Source organism: Plecotus auritus (assembly GCF_963455305.1).
Source record: "Plecotus auritus genome assembly, chromosome: 4".
NCBI lineage: Eukaryota > Metazoa > Chordata > Mammalia > Chiroptera > Vespertilionidae > Plecotus > Plecotus auritus.
The window spans coordinates 11,824,570-11,839,353 of NC_137775.1; the positions used below are offsets into that span (position 1 = coordinate 11,824,570).

Below are 14,784 nucleotides of genomic sequence, written 5' to 3' on the forward strand. Positions count from 1 at the left end.
GCCAGCCTGGGTGCCCCCAACTGCCCCCCCCCACCAGCCTGGTCGCCCCTCACTGACCCCCTGCTTGTCTGGTCACCCCACGCACCCTGCTGTTCGGTTGTTTGGTCGTCCCTCACTAATTTCCCACTGGCCTGGTCGCCCCACGCAGCCTGCTGTTCGGTTGTTTGGTCGTCCCTCACTGACCCCCCCTGCCAGCCTGGTCGCCCCATGCAGCCTGCTGTCTGGTCGTTACTGTGAGGGCATCCTGACCAATTTGTATATTACCCTTTTATTATTATAGATGCTATTTTTAAGTGTTTCAGAATTAGCATCCAAATAAATAGGTTTGCTTTGTTGATTACAAATTAAGAGTAGTTTCAGGAGGCTTAAGCTATAAACCAAGCCAATATATGAGAAAATTCACATCCATCGTTTTTCAAAAATATGAAAGGTTGCTACAAATAGAACTGTTTCTATAGAGAATACAATGTACAGTATCTAGAAACTATATATAGTGGACTCTATGTTTTATCATTTCATTCATTTTTTTTTACAATGAGTAGAGATAACTATACCAGCTGTATAGGTATTTTTTTTTCTGTTACCATAAATAATGAAATGAATAGACTGGACTATATAATATGTGCAATTCAGGCTTGCTATCTTATAAGGAGCTATTTGTGTATGAAATTTTGACATGAGATTGAAAATGTGTGGTTTAAAAGAAAGAGAAAAAAAACAACAGCTTTATATCCTAATGTACTACATTTCAAATTTCGGGCTAATTTATAATTCTCGTAAAGCCCATGCTATTAAGCAATTCAAAATTTCAATGGCTGTCTATGTTTAGCTAATATTAGCTCCTCCACTAATCAGCCTGTGACATTTTGCATGCTATTCTTCATTTTTTCCGTCTGTATTTTTTCTCATCTAGCTTTTTCAGGAATGTTATTCCTATTTCTGTCACACTGTCGCCTTTTAGTCTGTCTTGCAAGAATGTAACATCAGCAGCCAAATGAACCTAGGAAAGAAAAGAAAAAAGGCTTTTGTCATTTACGTTTTAAAAAACAAACAAACTCATTTTTCTGACTCTTTTTTTCAGCTTTATTTACCCCACAGGAGCTGACTTTCCTTATGGAAAGATAAAAAAGAGCTAGCTCTGTGGATGAAGGGCCCTTTACTGCGTGTCTTTCAGAGATGGTCTGGCTGTGTGTGAGCTCTGTGTTATGCATCTGCAAAGAGATGGGCATTCCAGGCCAGGCCGAACCTGGGTGACTCTGGGGCAAGCCCAGAGATGTGGGCCCTTGCCAAGTTTTGTTCACAGGGCTGAATTATGAATCCATCTCAGAAAGAACACAGATTCTCAGCTCAAGGATGGCCTTGACCCAATGTGCCTTGCAAGCAGAACTTCCAAGGATAAATGAATTCATAAACGATTCCTCTCCAACTGACTTGCCATATATCATTCTGTCCTAGCTAAATAGCATAATCATAACATAATAAGTATTGTCCTAACAATACTTAGGACTCACTTATGGCTTTGAGAGGTTTAAAAAAATATAGACTAAATAAATCATGAATATAAAATTAAAGATTGAAATTACAGACATGAATATTTGATACCAAGGCCTTCTTTTCCTCTGTAAGGCATAGCTCATTTCCCAGACATTGAAGTGAGCCCCAAGGGCTGACTTCTCTATTCATTAAAATATATTCACATAAGAGCAGCATGGTATTGCTGACTTACCCTCAATAAAATACCATTCAGCTATTTTAAGTCATTGGGGGCAAAGAAAATAAATAAGTGAAAGTACCTAATAAAAGCAAATAAGTGGAAAATCCTGAGCCTAGTAATGAATTAATTAATATTAATTAATTATAATGTTACCAGACTCATTCCCCTCTCTCACTAAGAATTCCTTGGCCAACCAGCCTGGATTTGTTAAACCATAAACCTTGGTAGGCCAAGTTCTTTGGCCCAAAAACCATGCCTCTGTGATGTCCACCACCCAATAGAAAGATATAGACTGCACTTTGAAATAGAGAAGATAAATTCACCCACATTTTTTCCATGTAAGATCTTTTTCTGTCTTTGTAAAAATTAGACAGAAAAGTAAATAAAATAACAAGGAGACTACACTGAGACTATCTGAATATTTGGGGCCACATGTTGTCTGATGCCTATGTGTCTATCATACATGTATGGTCAACCATTACCCATGAAAGATGGAGACTTCTCTATCTTGCTTTTGACTTGGTTTTATGGTTCAACCCATTAACTCCCAGAATTCTTCCTTTTTCCTTTCTTGATTTCATGGTCATTGATTGTAGGGCAAGCTTTAAAAAATGGTAGATAGACCTGTGGAAGATCTGTGTGACTGATACATTATATCTATTGTTTTACTCTTTTGGACTACCTGTTATTATGTCCTTCCCCTAATTATTCTATATAATAAAGAGGTAATATGCGAATTGACCATCACTCTAACACACAAGATGGCAGCCCCCATTGTGGACACAAGATGGCTGCCACAAGATGGCCAGCAGGGGAAGGCAGTTGTGGGCAATCAGGCCAGTAGGGGAGGGCAGCTGGGAGGGACCAGGCCTGCAAGGAAGGGCAGTTGGGAGCAACCAGGCCAGCAGGGGAGGGCAGTTAGGGGTGACCGGGCCAGCAGGGGAGGGCAGTTAGGGAGGACCAGGCCTGCAGGGGAGGGTAGTTGGGGGGGACAGGCCTGCAGGAGAGCAGTTAGGTGTCAATCAGGCTGGCAGGGGAGTGGTTAGGGGGTGATCAGGCTGGCAGGCATAGCAGTTAGGGGCGATCAGGCAGGCAGGCGAGCAGTTGGGAGCCGGCAGTCCTGGATTGTGAGAGAGATGTCCCAGATTGGAGAGGTGAAGGCTGGGCTGAGGGACACACACTCCCCCCCCAATGCATGAATTTCATGCACTGGGCCTCTAGTCATAAATAATTGAAAATTATATTTATGCTTCATTATTGGGTAGGTCAACACATGTCTAGACTAGGGCTACTATGTAGTCTCACTATTCTAAATAGCTAAGCTTCTGTGAAAATGAGACTGTTTGTTACTACCTCTGCCTAAGCTGCCCTTGGCTCATCAGTCTTGGGCAGATTGTCTTCTTCTCCCTTCACTTTCCCAAAACAGCTCTTTTGGTCCCTAAATGTTATGAATATTTTTCAGGTCTTGTTTTACTTAGCCTCCGCTGTACTTGGTCTTGCTGATCACTTCCTTTTCTTAAAATTCTCTCCTCTCTTGTTTCTTTGACCCCATTCTTTCCTGGTATTTTTCTAAGCTCTGGTTGCTCCTTCTAAGTATACTTTGCAGCCTTTGTATTCTCTTGTCTAGCTTACTCACTATGTTTTGTCGCCTCCTAGGGTTCCAACTGTGGCTCTCTCTCTCTCTTCTTTTTTACACTCTTATCTACACACTCTTTGAGAGTTCCAGTGCTTCTTCAGTCCACATCTCTGTGACTTGCAGACACGTGTAACAACTGCTGAGCGATATCATCACTGGTGTGTATAGATACCTCAATCCCAGCAGCTGCCCAATTTAACTCCTCATTTTGTCTCTCCCATCCCCAAATGAACGTCTCCTGGTTTTGCTCTCTTGATTAATAGTACAACCATCGCTATAGGTTGCTCAGGAACCTGAAAATAGCCCAAGCTGGGTTGGCTCAGTGGATAGAGCCTCGGCCTACAGATTGAAGGGTCCCAAATTTTATTCCAGTCAAGGGCACATGCCTGGATGTGCCCGGGTTGCGGACTCCATCCCCAGTGGGGATGTGCAGGAGGCAGCCAATCAATGATTCTCTCTCATCACTGATGTTTCTATCTCTCTCTCCCTCTCCCTTCCTCTCTGAAATCAATAAAAATATATTATAAATTAAAAAAAAAAAACTAAAAATAATTCCTGGGTCTTTTCTCAACCTTGTCCCCTTAGTCAACTGATTACCTAATCTTAAATCTGTTCTACCTTCTCAGTGTTGTTGGCATCACCCTTCTCTCCACTCCTCCTGTCAGGGCTTTCTCTGGTTTTTCTCGAGTTTCCCACAAGCAACTTCCTAACTGCCCTCCTCCTCCCTCTAGCATTGTCCCCTCCTGTACACTTTCACTTTGTGGACAAAGGAATGAAATTCCTAAAATACAAATTTGAAAATATCATCCCCCTGTTTATAAACCTACAATGGGTCTCTGCTCTTTTCAATACAAAAATCAAATTCCCAACTCGTCATATACATGCCTTTTTATTTTTTTAAATCAGGCCTCTGTAAAGAATTTAAATCTCCTTCTTCATGACAATTCCTCTCTCAACCTACATGTCATTCATGGTAAACTAATTCAAGTTCCTTGTTCCTTGATGGAAACATTCTTTTTGTGCCTTTGAACAAGCTGCTCCTTTTCTCCTGCTCCCCAAGGCTTTCACCTCACCACACTCCCATTTATCCTTCAAATGCCAGATCACAGTTTTTCTAGGACGTCGTCCCTGACCTTCCATCCCACCCCCCCACCCAGGTCCTCCCATAGCCCTTAGTCACACTTAACATATCTGATTTCTCTACAGGACAGACAGTTCTTGAAGGGCAGCAACTGTGTCTTGTTCATCTTTCTAAGTGCAGTGCCTGACTCTTAGCAGATGCTAATCATTGTCTTCGTTAAATTGATGAATAATTCAGGTGTGGAAGCCAGCCTCCAGAATAGCCTTCAATGATCTCTGGCCTCCTGTTATTCACACCCTCAGGTAGTCCCCTCCCACTTTGCGCCAGGGTTGGCAGCACCTGTTGTGATTAGATCTACAGAGAGGCCTGTTTGGCAAGGAACTTCATGAAGCCTCTAGCCCAGTGGTCGGCAAACTCATTAGTCAACAGAGCCAAATATCAACAGTACAACGATTGAAATTTCTTTTGAGAGCCGAAAACCGACTTCTGTGCATGGGCCACGAAGTTTCAATCGCACTGTACGTGCGTGCCCGCATGTGGTATTCTGTGGAAGAGCCACACTCAAGGGGCCAAAGAGCTGCATGTGGCTCGCGAGCCTCAATTTGCCGACCACTGCTCTAGCCAACTGTCAGCAAGGCCATGTGAGTGGGCTTGAAAGTAGATTCTCTAGCTGAGACTGCAGCCCAACCAACAGCTTGACTGCGTGTGTATTAAGCTGAGAAAAGCTCTGGGCCACAACCACCCCACTAAGCTGGTCCCAGATTTCTGATCCTTAGAAACCGTGTAAGATAATAAACATTGGTTTTAAGCTGCTATGTTCTGGGGCAATTTGTTACCCAGCACTAGATAACAAATGCACCCGCAGAATGGAGCAGGGGTTTACCATTTCCAGGGCACCTCTGATAATCCCACAGAGTAAGTTGCAGTAGCACAGCGATGACCGCCCGGCAGGGAGCTCTTCCACAAACTCCACCAGAGGGTTCTTGTCCAGAATCAGGGAAAATTCATTTCTGCTTGAATTATTACAGGTCACACTTGGTGTAATTCCCAAGTACATCTTGAAAGCCACCTGACAAAGAGGGGGGCAAATTACGAAAACTTGGTCTAGAACAAATGTCTATAAATAGGGCACCCAAATACTCTGTTCGAGGCAGTGCTACGTAATGGGGAAGCGCGTGGAGTTTGCAGTCAGGAAGTCTGGGCTCACACTTATTTCTGAAGTGTACTTTTATTTTTATGCAACATCTTAAGGGACTAGGTCTTAAAACAAAAATCTTGTAAAGTAGATATCCTTTAGGAAGGAGGGAAATTAAAATATGACTAATCATCAACATATTAGTATGATATTTGTCACACTGAGGCTAGTAAAAGATAACACGTCTGCCCTAACAGGAATGTGATAGAGCGAAGGATGCTACAGGAAGGTTAGACTCAAGGGTATGTTTGGGGAAGCGATGAGAGTGATATTACTAAGGATGGCAAGACTCCGACAGGGAGCAAAGAGTAGTGGCGAGAGGCACATAAATGAATCCTAAAGTAACTTCTCAAAAAAGTCTCCTGTTTTACAGGACTTAACTTTTTTTATAATATGGAAATGGAGGAAACCTTGACGATTGTTTCTGTTTCATTCCCCTTTTCACAAACGAATAAACCGGAACTCAGAGGCGTAAAATGACATGGCCAAGGCTGCACTATATCTCGGCTCCTAGTCCACGGCACTTTCTTTTCACAAAGCACACCGACCTGGAATTTGAGGCTTATTAATGGGAATGTGTCAGCTTGATAGGTCTTTCAAGTGCCTTCATTAATTTAATTTTAAAATTAACACCAATGTAGGAAATTGAAATAATTTCCTTAAATTATTTCTAATTAGAAGTACTTCTAATTAAAGGTTTTTTCATTCACTTCATTCATTCATTCATTCATACTCAATGAGCACTGCCTGTTTAGTACAGTGCCTGACACAGTGGAAGTTGAATAACTATTTGAAAAACGAATTACTGAATGAGCATCTAATCTGTTTGACACCATGTTTAGATCCAGAGTACAAGTTAATAAAAAGGGCTACAGATATTAAACAAATCACTGCAAGAGTATGGTAATCCTGCAAGTGCAATGTTACATATAGGGTAGGGCAAAAGTGGGCTTATAGTTGTGAGTATGCGAAACACAGGCTTTATTCTTGTATTATTATTTATTAATTGTGCCGCGCCAGCACGGCCAAGGGTGAACCTGAGTGGGGGCGGTGAAGGATTGAGAAAGGACAGACAAGAGAATGAAAGCTGGGTCTCGGCCGGACGCTGCTTCTCTGATGGAGAGACAGCGCCACGGACTACAAGCCGTGTCTTTATTTTACAGCCAGATGCCACGAGGCAAAGTGAGGGCGTGGTCAAGATGTTTACAACATTCTTGTGGGTTTCGATCCTACTCAATTACATGCACCTGAACTCTATCAAGCCCACATCACTCAGGCACGTGGGACCACGTGTTCGGACCAGAGGTTCAAGCTTACAACTATAGCTGTTGGCTATAATTGTGCTGGGAGGGCTCTCTTCTCCAAGCTGGGACTTGCACGGGGCCATGAGAGGACTGTGCCCTCTCATCAGTCCGAGGCTTGAACCTGTCCAAACACTGTAGCCGCTCCCCACAATTAATTATTGTATTATTTTCTATATGGACAACTGTAAACCCACTTTTGCCCCACCCTGTATTAAGAAGCAATCCTGGGAATAATCACAGAGGAAGGAACTTCTACCCTGTTCATGAATGCTGAGGGAGAGGTTGTCAGGTGAACAAGGTGGGGGTGGTAGTGGTGGTATGCCAGGCAGAGGGAACATATCGTGGGCATGAAACGCCAAGATTAGACTCATGGGAGGCTGGCATTTATCAGCTGGAGGCAGTGGGGAGGCTCAAAGCCATGAATAAGCTACGGCAGAATTCAGTTTCTGTTTTAAAGGGATCTCCTTGGTGTCAGCGTGGAGGGTGGATTTAGGACTGAGGGGATGCTGGGCATGAGGTCAAAGGCAGAGATGCCAGTCAAGAGATTACTATGCTAGCCCAGGAAAGAAATGATGAGGACGTCTCATTTTGTCTTTCATTCAAAACTCAAAGGCTCACTAAAGTTTTCCTATAAATTCCAAGTAGTCAAATCCTGAAATTTGCTGGACATCTCTGCCACTAGCCAGCTTGAAAGGATATAAAGTGAATTTCCTGCTCTTAAGTAGCAAGAGAGAGAAAAAAAAAACAGCACAAATGTCCAGACTTGGACATTGACTTGGCTCCCGACCAACTGGCTGAAACCCATTTCTGGGAATGCTTTGATTTCCCCGGCTGGAAAATTCCTAGACTATTATTTACATGAGTGAGAATTTCTTTCAGATTCTCAATGCATGGAAATAACATAAAAACGGAGGCTTTGCGCTTTGAATTTAATTACCAGTGTTTTGGCTCTAGTTTCATGGCCCAATACCCACCAGTAGGAGGCATTGTCTAAACACAGTTGGGAAATACTCATTCTTGGGGAATGACATTGTTTCCTTATCTGGCCGAATTCGGTCTGAGAAGGAGGACGGTTACTTCCAATGAAGGAAGAGCTCCACCCTCAGCCACGGCCACAGCTGCTCTGCCAATAAATAAGGCAAAGCATTTCCCTGCTTGTATTTACCTCCAAAATGGATGCTTTCAACGGGATTTTAAAATTCATCCTGCACCAGAAAACGGTGATTGGCTACAGCTTCATGGCTCTGCTGACCCTGGGAAGCGAGCGTCTCTTTTCACTCGTGGCCTTCAAGTGCCCCTGCAGCACCGAGAATGTGGTCTACGGGCTGGTTTTCCTTTTTGCTCCCGCCTGGGTTTTACTGATCCTGGGATTCTTCCTGAACAACAGGTCCTGGAGACTCTTCACAGGCTGCTGCGTGAACCCCAGGAAAATCTTCCCCCGAGGCCACGGCGGCCGCTTCTTCTATGTCCTGGGCCAGATCACTCTGAGCTCCTTGGTGGCTCCAATGATGTGGCTGTCTGTGGCTTTGCTCAATGGCACTTTTTATGAATGTGCCATGAGCGGGACCAAAAGTGCAAGACTCCTGGGATTGATTTGCAAGGACAAGCCCAAAGAGTGCTGGGAAGAGCTTCACAAAGTGTCATGTGGCAAGACCAGCATGCCAGCCACAGACAGCGAAGAGCTGAAGCTGTCCCTGCAGGCCCAGTCTCAGGTAAAAAAAAAAAAAAAAAAAAAAAGACAAACGTGGCTTTCCCTCCCAGCTTGAGCTATTCTCTCAGTTCTCCTTCTAGCCAGGGCTGAGTCTGAATCCTGCCAGAACAGTTTGAGACAAAAGGGAAATTGGAACAGTGTTGAGACCATCTCGGGAAAAGCTTTTTAGCAGTCGGAGGGGCTCAGTAAAACTGCTGATTGAATTGTCTTTTCCATTTCCGAACAGAAAATATCCTCTGGGTTCTGTTTACATAAATACTTAAGTACTTTAAAACTACCTCTCTGGGTTGACTTTATAAATAATGCAGGATAGGAACTCATAATTGAGCGTTAAGGCCAGAGCTGTAATTAGAAATTACTGCCTTCTATCACTTATTTATTTTCAAATTAGTTTCTCAGGGGAAAAAAACAACAAAACCCACACACATAGCATTCATCTATTAAAATATAGCTGAACCAAATGAGTTAATGCTTTGCAATGTCGCATGCAATATAGTTAAAATCAAGATTCCCTTGAATGATTTCTGGCAACTTCTGTCTCTGTGTGTAAGAAGTGTCAGGATTGAGAAGAGTTTCCCAGATAACGTAGGAATTGGCCGTCTTTAGCCTCTGGTGAAAAGCGATCATATTCTCTAGGGAGGTGTGTCCTCCACTCTGTGCTGTACAGCTCAACAAGTCTTACATGACGTTAGAAGCTCACGATTCGGGGCTTTGTTTTATGGAACAGAAGGAAATCATAGCTTTCCCTAACTGATGTGGGGAAGTAGCTTGTCATCCTTCCAGGTTTGTGAGCACAAGTCCAGATGTGACGCCTTGCCCCGGCCTTGGGAAAGACTGCATTCCTACTTGTGAGTAGAAGGAATTGCATTCCCCAAACCAAAACAACCAATAAGAATGGATAAACAGATCCACAACTGGTCAGCAATGCCATTTGTTTTGGAATAAATGTACTGAAAATAGTATAATTTTACTTTTCAACAAAGATTTACACATCAAGGCAAAGAGTGTTTTTTAAATCCTGCATTCCAAAGCTGGCTGGCAGTATTGTCATATACTGTTCATAAACCGATAAGCCTAAAGTCTTCTGTGTAATGCACAAAGTACATCTTAGATAAAAACATGCCAGCGTCCCAGGTGTCTTTCTTCTTTTGTTGAAGGAAGGCATTAATTATGAAGGTTATGACACAGTGATTTATGATTTATGTCCCCAGGCACCAGGCTCCATTCAGTTAATGCCAGATCCAAACACTTATCACCGTGTGAGCTTTTCTTCTCTAAACACAAGCACAAGGAAGTCATGCACATGCTGTCATAGCTGAACCTGGGCACACCGACCTGCTTTACTCTTCAGCAGAATGAAAAGGACCTGGGGCTGATTCCTGGGGGAGGATGCAGGAGGGATGTGGACAAGGCAAGCTGTGTCAATAGCAGGTGCTCACAGTAGTTCAGGTAATCAGGAGAAACAAACAGTCCAGACTAATAGTTGGGCATGTGGGTGGGGGTGAAAAAAGTGTCCCATCCATAAGTGGGGCAGAGAAACAAGAAACCCAGCTGGGTGATGCTCTTTTCTTAAGGGAGGTAAAGTTGTAGTAGTGGAAAGAACTTGGCCTTGGAGTTGGCTAGCCTTGGGTTTGAGTCCTGATTCTACCAGTCACCAGCTATGTGTCTAGAGCTAGTGATTTCACTTCTCTGAACCTCAGAGTCCTCTAGTTGGGGGAATAACACTTGCCCTGCTGGAGAGTATAGAGATAATTGACATCAGGGGGCATAAAGCTTCTGGCGCATGATAATAGATGAGAAAACTCCCAAGGTTTGAGGGGGGAGACTCATGCAGAATGGGACACTATTGAAGGCTGGGGTGGGATCATGTACCGTGTGTAGTTAGATTATGGGTACTATGAGTTGGGGAAGAACAAGAGGGCTCAGTACGCAGGTGAGAGCAAGGTGATTCTAGGGTCATTTCCAGGGCAGGAGGGGGAGAAGAAGGGGAGTTTGAAGCTGACCAAATGGTTTAAAACTCAAGCAGAATTGGCTCAGATATTGAGGTGAGATGGCCTACTGACCCGCAGGAGGCCTGGCTGTAGGGGATGAACAAAAGAGGAAGTTCTAAGTATTCAACCACAAGTCAGGTGAATATGAGGACTTTCACACCATGGTAGCTGTGTCTAATTCATTAATCATGATAGAAAGATACCATGAGTTTAATCATGCATTTACATACACATATACATTTGAAAAATAGCATCCTATATAATAATAATCCTATATAATAAAAGGGTAATATGCAAATTGCCCTAACTATGGAACAACCGAGAATAATCAGTCACTATGACGCCCACTGACCACCAGGGGGCAGACACTCAACGCAGGAGCTGCCCCCTGGTGGTCACTGCGCTTCCACAGGGGGAGCTCCGCTCAGCCACAAGCCGGGCTGATGGCTGCGAGCACAGCGGCGGTGGCGGGAGCCTCTCTTGCCTCCTCCACAGTGCTAAGGATATCCAACTGCGGCTTAGGCCCGCTTCCGTGGGGAGCGGGCCTAAGCTGGCAGGTGGACATCCCCTGAGGGCTCCTGGGCTGCCAGAGAGATGTCTGACTGCTAGCTTAGGCCCCATCCCCTGGGAAGCGGGCCTAAGCTAGCAGGTGGACATCCCCTGAGGGATCCTGGGCTGCAAGAGGGCACAGGCTGGGCTGAGGGACAACCCCCCCCTACCCCCCGCCGCCCAGTGCATGAATTTTTGTGCACTGGGCCTCTAGTCATGTAATAATAGCTCACATTTACTGAATGCACATATATGTCTACATCATCTCATTTTAATCCCCCAAATTGCCCTCTGGGATGGGTAACCTCCATTTTACAGTTGAGAAAACTGAGGTGCAGAGAATAGCCAGTAAGGAGAAAGTTGAGATTTAAACCCAACTGGTGCCAATCCAGAGACGGCATTCATGTGGAGTCTGAGCCCTTCACAATGACTCTAAGGCTGAGAGTGTGAGAACCATGGGTTTAAAGCATTGGAGTGTATCTGTAGTTCTGTTATGGTCTGAATGGGTTCACTTGCTGATTTTTGTCTCTATTTTCAAATAGGCCCATCTGCTGAGAAATACCAAAGGTCATTTCATTAAAATGTCAAGAGAAAGTTTGAAAGTACTCATTAGTTGTCCAAATATGAAATTAATTCCAATTATCAAAATATAATTAGAACAACAAAAAAGTTTAGAAGATACGTTGAACTATTTAGACTTCTGTTTTTAACATTTGGTGGGGTGGGGGAGAAAGCCCAGCTGAGCCAGTCCATAATCAGAAAGAATTTTGTTTTTTCTAATTATAAAAATTCAGAACCAATAGTTCTGCAAGTTTGGAATCACTGTAATTTTTTCTCAGCTTTTATGCAGGCTTTCAATTCTTACAGTTTCAGTCTCCTTATTGTATTACTAGAGGCCCGTTGCATGATATTCATGCAAGAATAGGCCTTCCTTCCCCTGGCTTCACTCCCGGCCACCCAGGAGCCCGCAAGTCCTCGCTTCCTGCCGGAGCACCGCTCCTGTAGCTCCCTCCGCTGCCCCCTTTCCTCCTCATAGCAGGTGTCCCACCCCTCCTGGCCACTCCATGCCTGCATATGCAAATTAACCCACCATCTTTGTTGGGTTAATTTGCATACTCACGCCTGATTGGTTGTGGGCATAGTGGAGGTACGGTCAATTTACATATTTGTCTATTATTAGGTAAGATGTCTGTTTTACTTTATCATGATAATGAGTCATGAAATTTCTCTCAGAAGGGGTTGTTGCTCCCTACAAACAAGAGAACTTGGGAAAAATCAGTCACTAGACGCATATATGCATTTATCAATGCCTGAAAACACATGGCTAAGAAACTGGTCATTTGCTCAAATGGTCACATTTACCCATGCACAGAAATGTTCCCTCTGAAAGATAATACTATTTGAGGGCTTGGTTTCCCTGATTCTTGGATAATCTATATTTTTTGCTTTTTTTTCAATTTGCCTGCCTTCTAGTTATTTATTTGCATATCAGCAATGATGTGGAGGATGGAGAATAATTAGTTAAAGTCAAAATTTATTTTGACTGTTAGAAAAGTGTTGTTAAAAAAATAAGATGAAGGATTTCAGCTGAGATGTGGTTTTAAGTTAGCCATTCACTTCCCAATACTATCACCCCAGCTCCCTGAGAAGTGGCTTTGCTTTTACACGCCCTCAATATCTCTCTCTTTCTAAGATTCTAGGATGGTGCCTGATTTGTTCAGCATCTTTTTTCTCTCTGCTCACCACTTGTTATGCTCGCTGCCGATCTAAAGTTAGCTACCTTCAGCTGAATTTTTGGAAGACATATGCACAAAAGGAGAAGGAGCAGTTGGAAAATGTGTTCCTGGACTACGCCAGCAAGCTGAGTGAGAGAAATCTGAAAAGCTTTTTTGAAAACAAGAGGCCAGAGGTCTTCCCCATGCCTACTTTTGCTGCCTGGGAGGCTGCTTCAGAATTGCATTCTTTCCACCAAAGCCAGCAACACTATAGCACCCTGCACAGGGTGGTGGAGGAGGGTCCGGAACTTAGCCCCGAGGAAGATGAGACCACAATAGTCCTTGTGGGTAGCGCCCACAATGTGTAGTTCACCCACCATCGCTGACTCATGGTGTCCAGGGGTTCACTTCTTATAACATCTTGTTACTGCATCAGCCACAACCTGTGAATATCTGTTTTCTCACATCCCGGGTTTCTTTATATGACAACAAGGCCAAGGGAAGCAACCTTGCAGCTCCCAAGTGCAGACATTGTTAGGATGTGCTCAAACTGATGCTGAGTGACTGGTCAAGGATGGCGAGAAAGGTGGTCTTGCTTTGGGTGGGGATTGGGTTCAGAATCTTCAAGTTTAAGATTTTATGATTCAACAGCAAGACGCATGCAAGAAGGTCATGGCAGCTGGGGAAGAAGTGGTGAGTTGTGAGTGAGACAGGTACTCTTAATGGACTACTGTACACAGTGGGATCTGCAGTGTAGTCAGCAAAATCCTCGTCCTATAAATCTATCCTACTGCCCTTTAAGGGTGTATAAAATTCTACCATCTGAAATTCATTTCCTCAGAATCTGAAGACATCAGTTCTCAAAAATAATACATTGAATGGACATAATGCCTAAAATTCTGACCTTCTCACATGTTTCCAGCAGACAATGAAAATATGCCCTGCAAGCAGGGCTGTATTAGGGCTTTTGTGGGCCCTAAGTACTTTGGCCTTCATGGACCCCTTTCTACATTAAAAATACACACACACACACACACACATATTCATGACTGTATTAATATAAAAGAAAATATATAAATATTATGTATTAAATTTTTTTTTCAACCCAAAAGTTTATTTTCTTCAGATTTTAAAAGAAATTCAAAACACTTGTGGGCCCCTACAGGTATCATGGGCCCTGGGCACAGTGCCCACTGTGCTGAATGGGGCAGTGAGGCCTGACTGGAGGTCTGTGGGAACTGTCCAAGGCGTGAAGCCCACAATGTACACTGAGCCAGAATGAGATTTTAGGAGAGGCAAAAGGGCAAGCTGGAATGCTGAGGCCGGAGCTTGAACACAGAGAGAAACCCCAGAGTAGGCCTACATTACTGGTAAACAAGGCAAGTGCCAGAGGCTTTTAAAAAAATATATGTTTTTATTGATTTCAGAGAGGAAGGGAGAGGGAGATAGAGATAGAAACATCAATGATGAGAGAAAATCACTGATTGGCTGCCTCCTGCACACCCCACACATTAAATAATAATTCAATGTATTATTTTTGAAAACTGATGTCTCCAGATTCTGGGGGTTGAGCCAAAAACCCGGGGATATGCCCTGACAGGGAATTGAACCGTGACCTCCTGGTTCGTAGGTCGACACTCTACCACTGAGCCATGCTAGCCAGGCTAAGTGCCAGTGGCTTTGGAGTTATTCCTTTTGGAACAGGATTTTGATCAAGAGCATTAGGTTAGTGTAATCCGTTTTGTGGGTTGGAACATACTTATTACACATATAAAATGCCATATTTGAATCTGGAAGGAAATTTGCTTTTAGGCAGCTTCAAATAATATTTTCAATGTTCAGTCGCTAGTTAAAATTCAGTTATGCAGAAAAAATACTTGTCTAGCTG

General features: G+C 43.6%; 2 protein-coding genes across 2 annotated transcripts in view; one reads left to right on the plus strand and one right to left on the minus strand.

Annotated features, from left to right (window-relative positions):
• Window positions 1–255: 255 nt before the first annotated feature.
• TRAPPC3L (trafficking protein particle complex subunit 3L) overlaps window positions 256–14,784 on the minus strand; it is a 55,208-nt gene continuing 40,679 nt past the window's right edge. Inside the window, exons 4-5 of the mRNA XM_080663484.1 lie at window positions 5,315–5,500; window positions 256–1,000 (exon numbers count right to left, since the gene is read on the minus strand). Of these exons, the coding sequence (XP_080519610.1) occupies window positions 881–1,000; window positions 5,315–5,500 (306 nt within the window). The 3' untranslated portion in view covers window positions 256–880. The remainder of the gene's footprint in view (window positions 1,001–5,314; window positions 5,501–14,784) is intronic.
• CALHM5 (calcium homeostasis modulator family member 5) lies at window positions 8,103–13,264 on the plus strand (the record flags this gene model as incomplete). The annotated part of the gene is made up of 2 exons (XM_080663483.1): window positions 8,103–8,642; window positions 12,875–13,264. The coding sequence occupies 2 exons, from the start codon at window positions 8,103–8,105 to the stop codon at window positions 13,262–13,264; spliced, it is 930 nt and encodes a 309-aa protein (XP_080519609.1).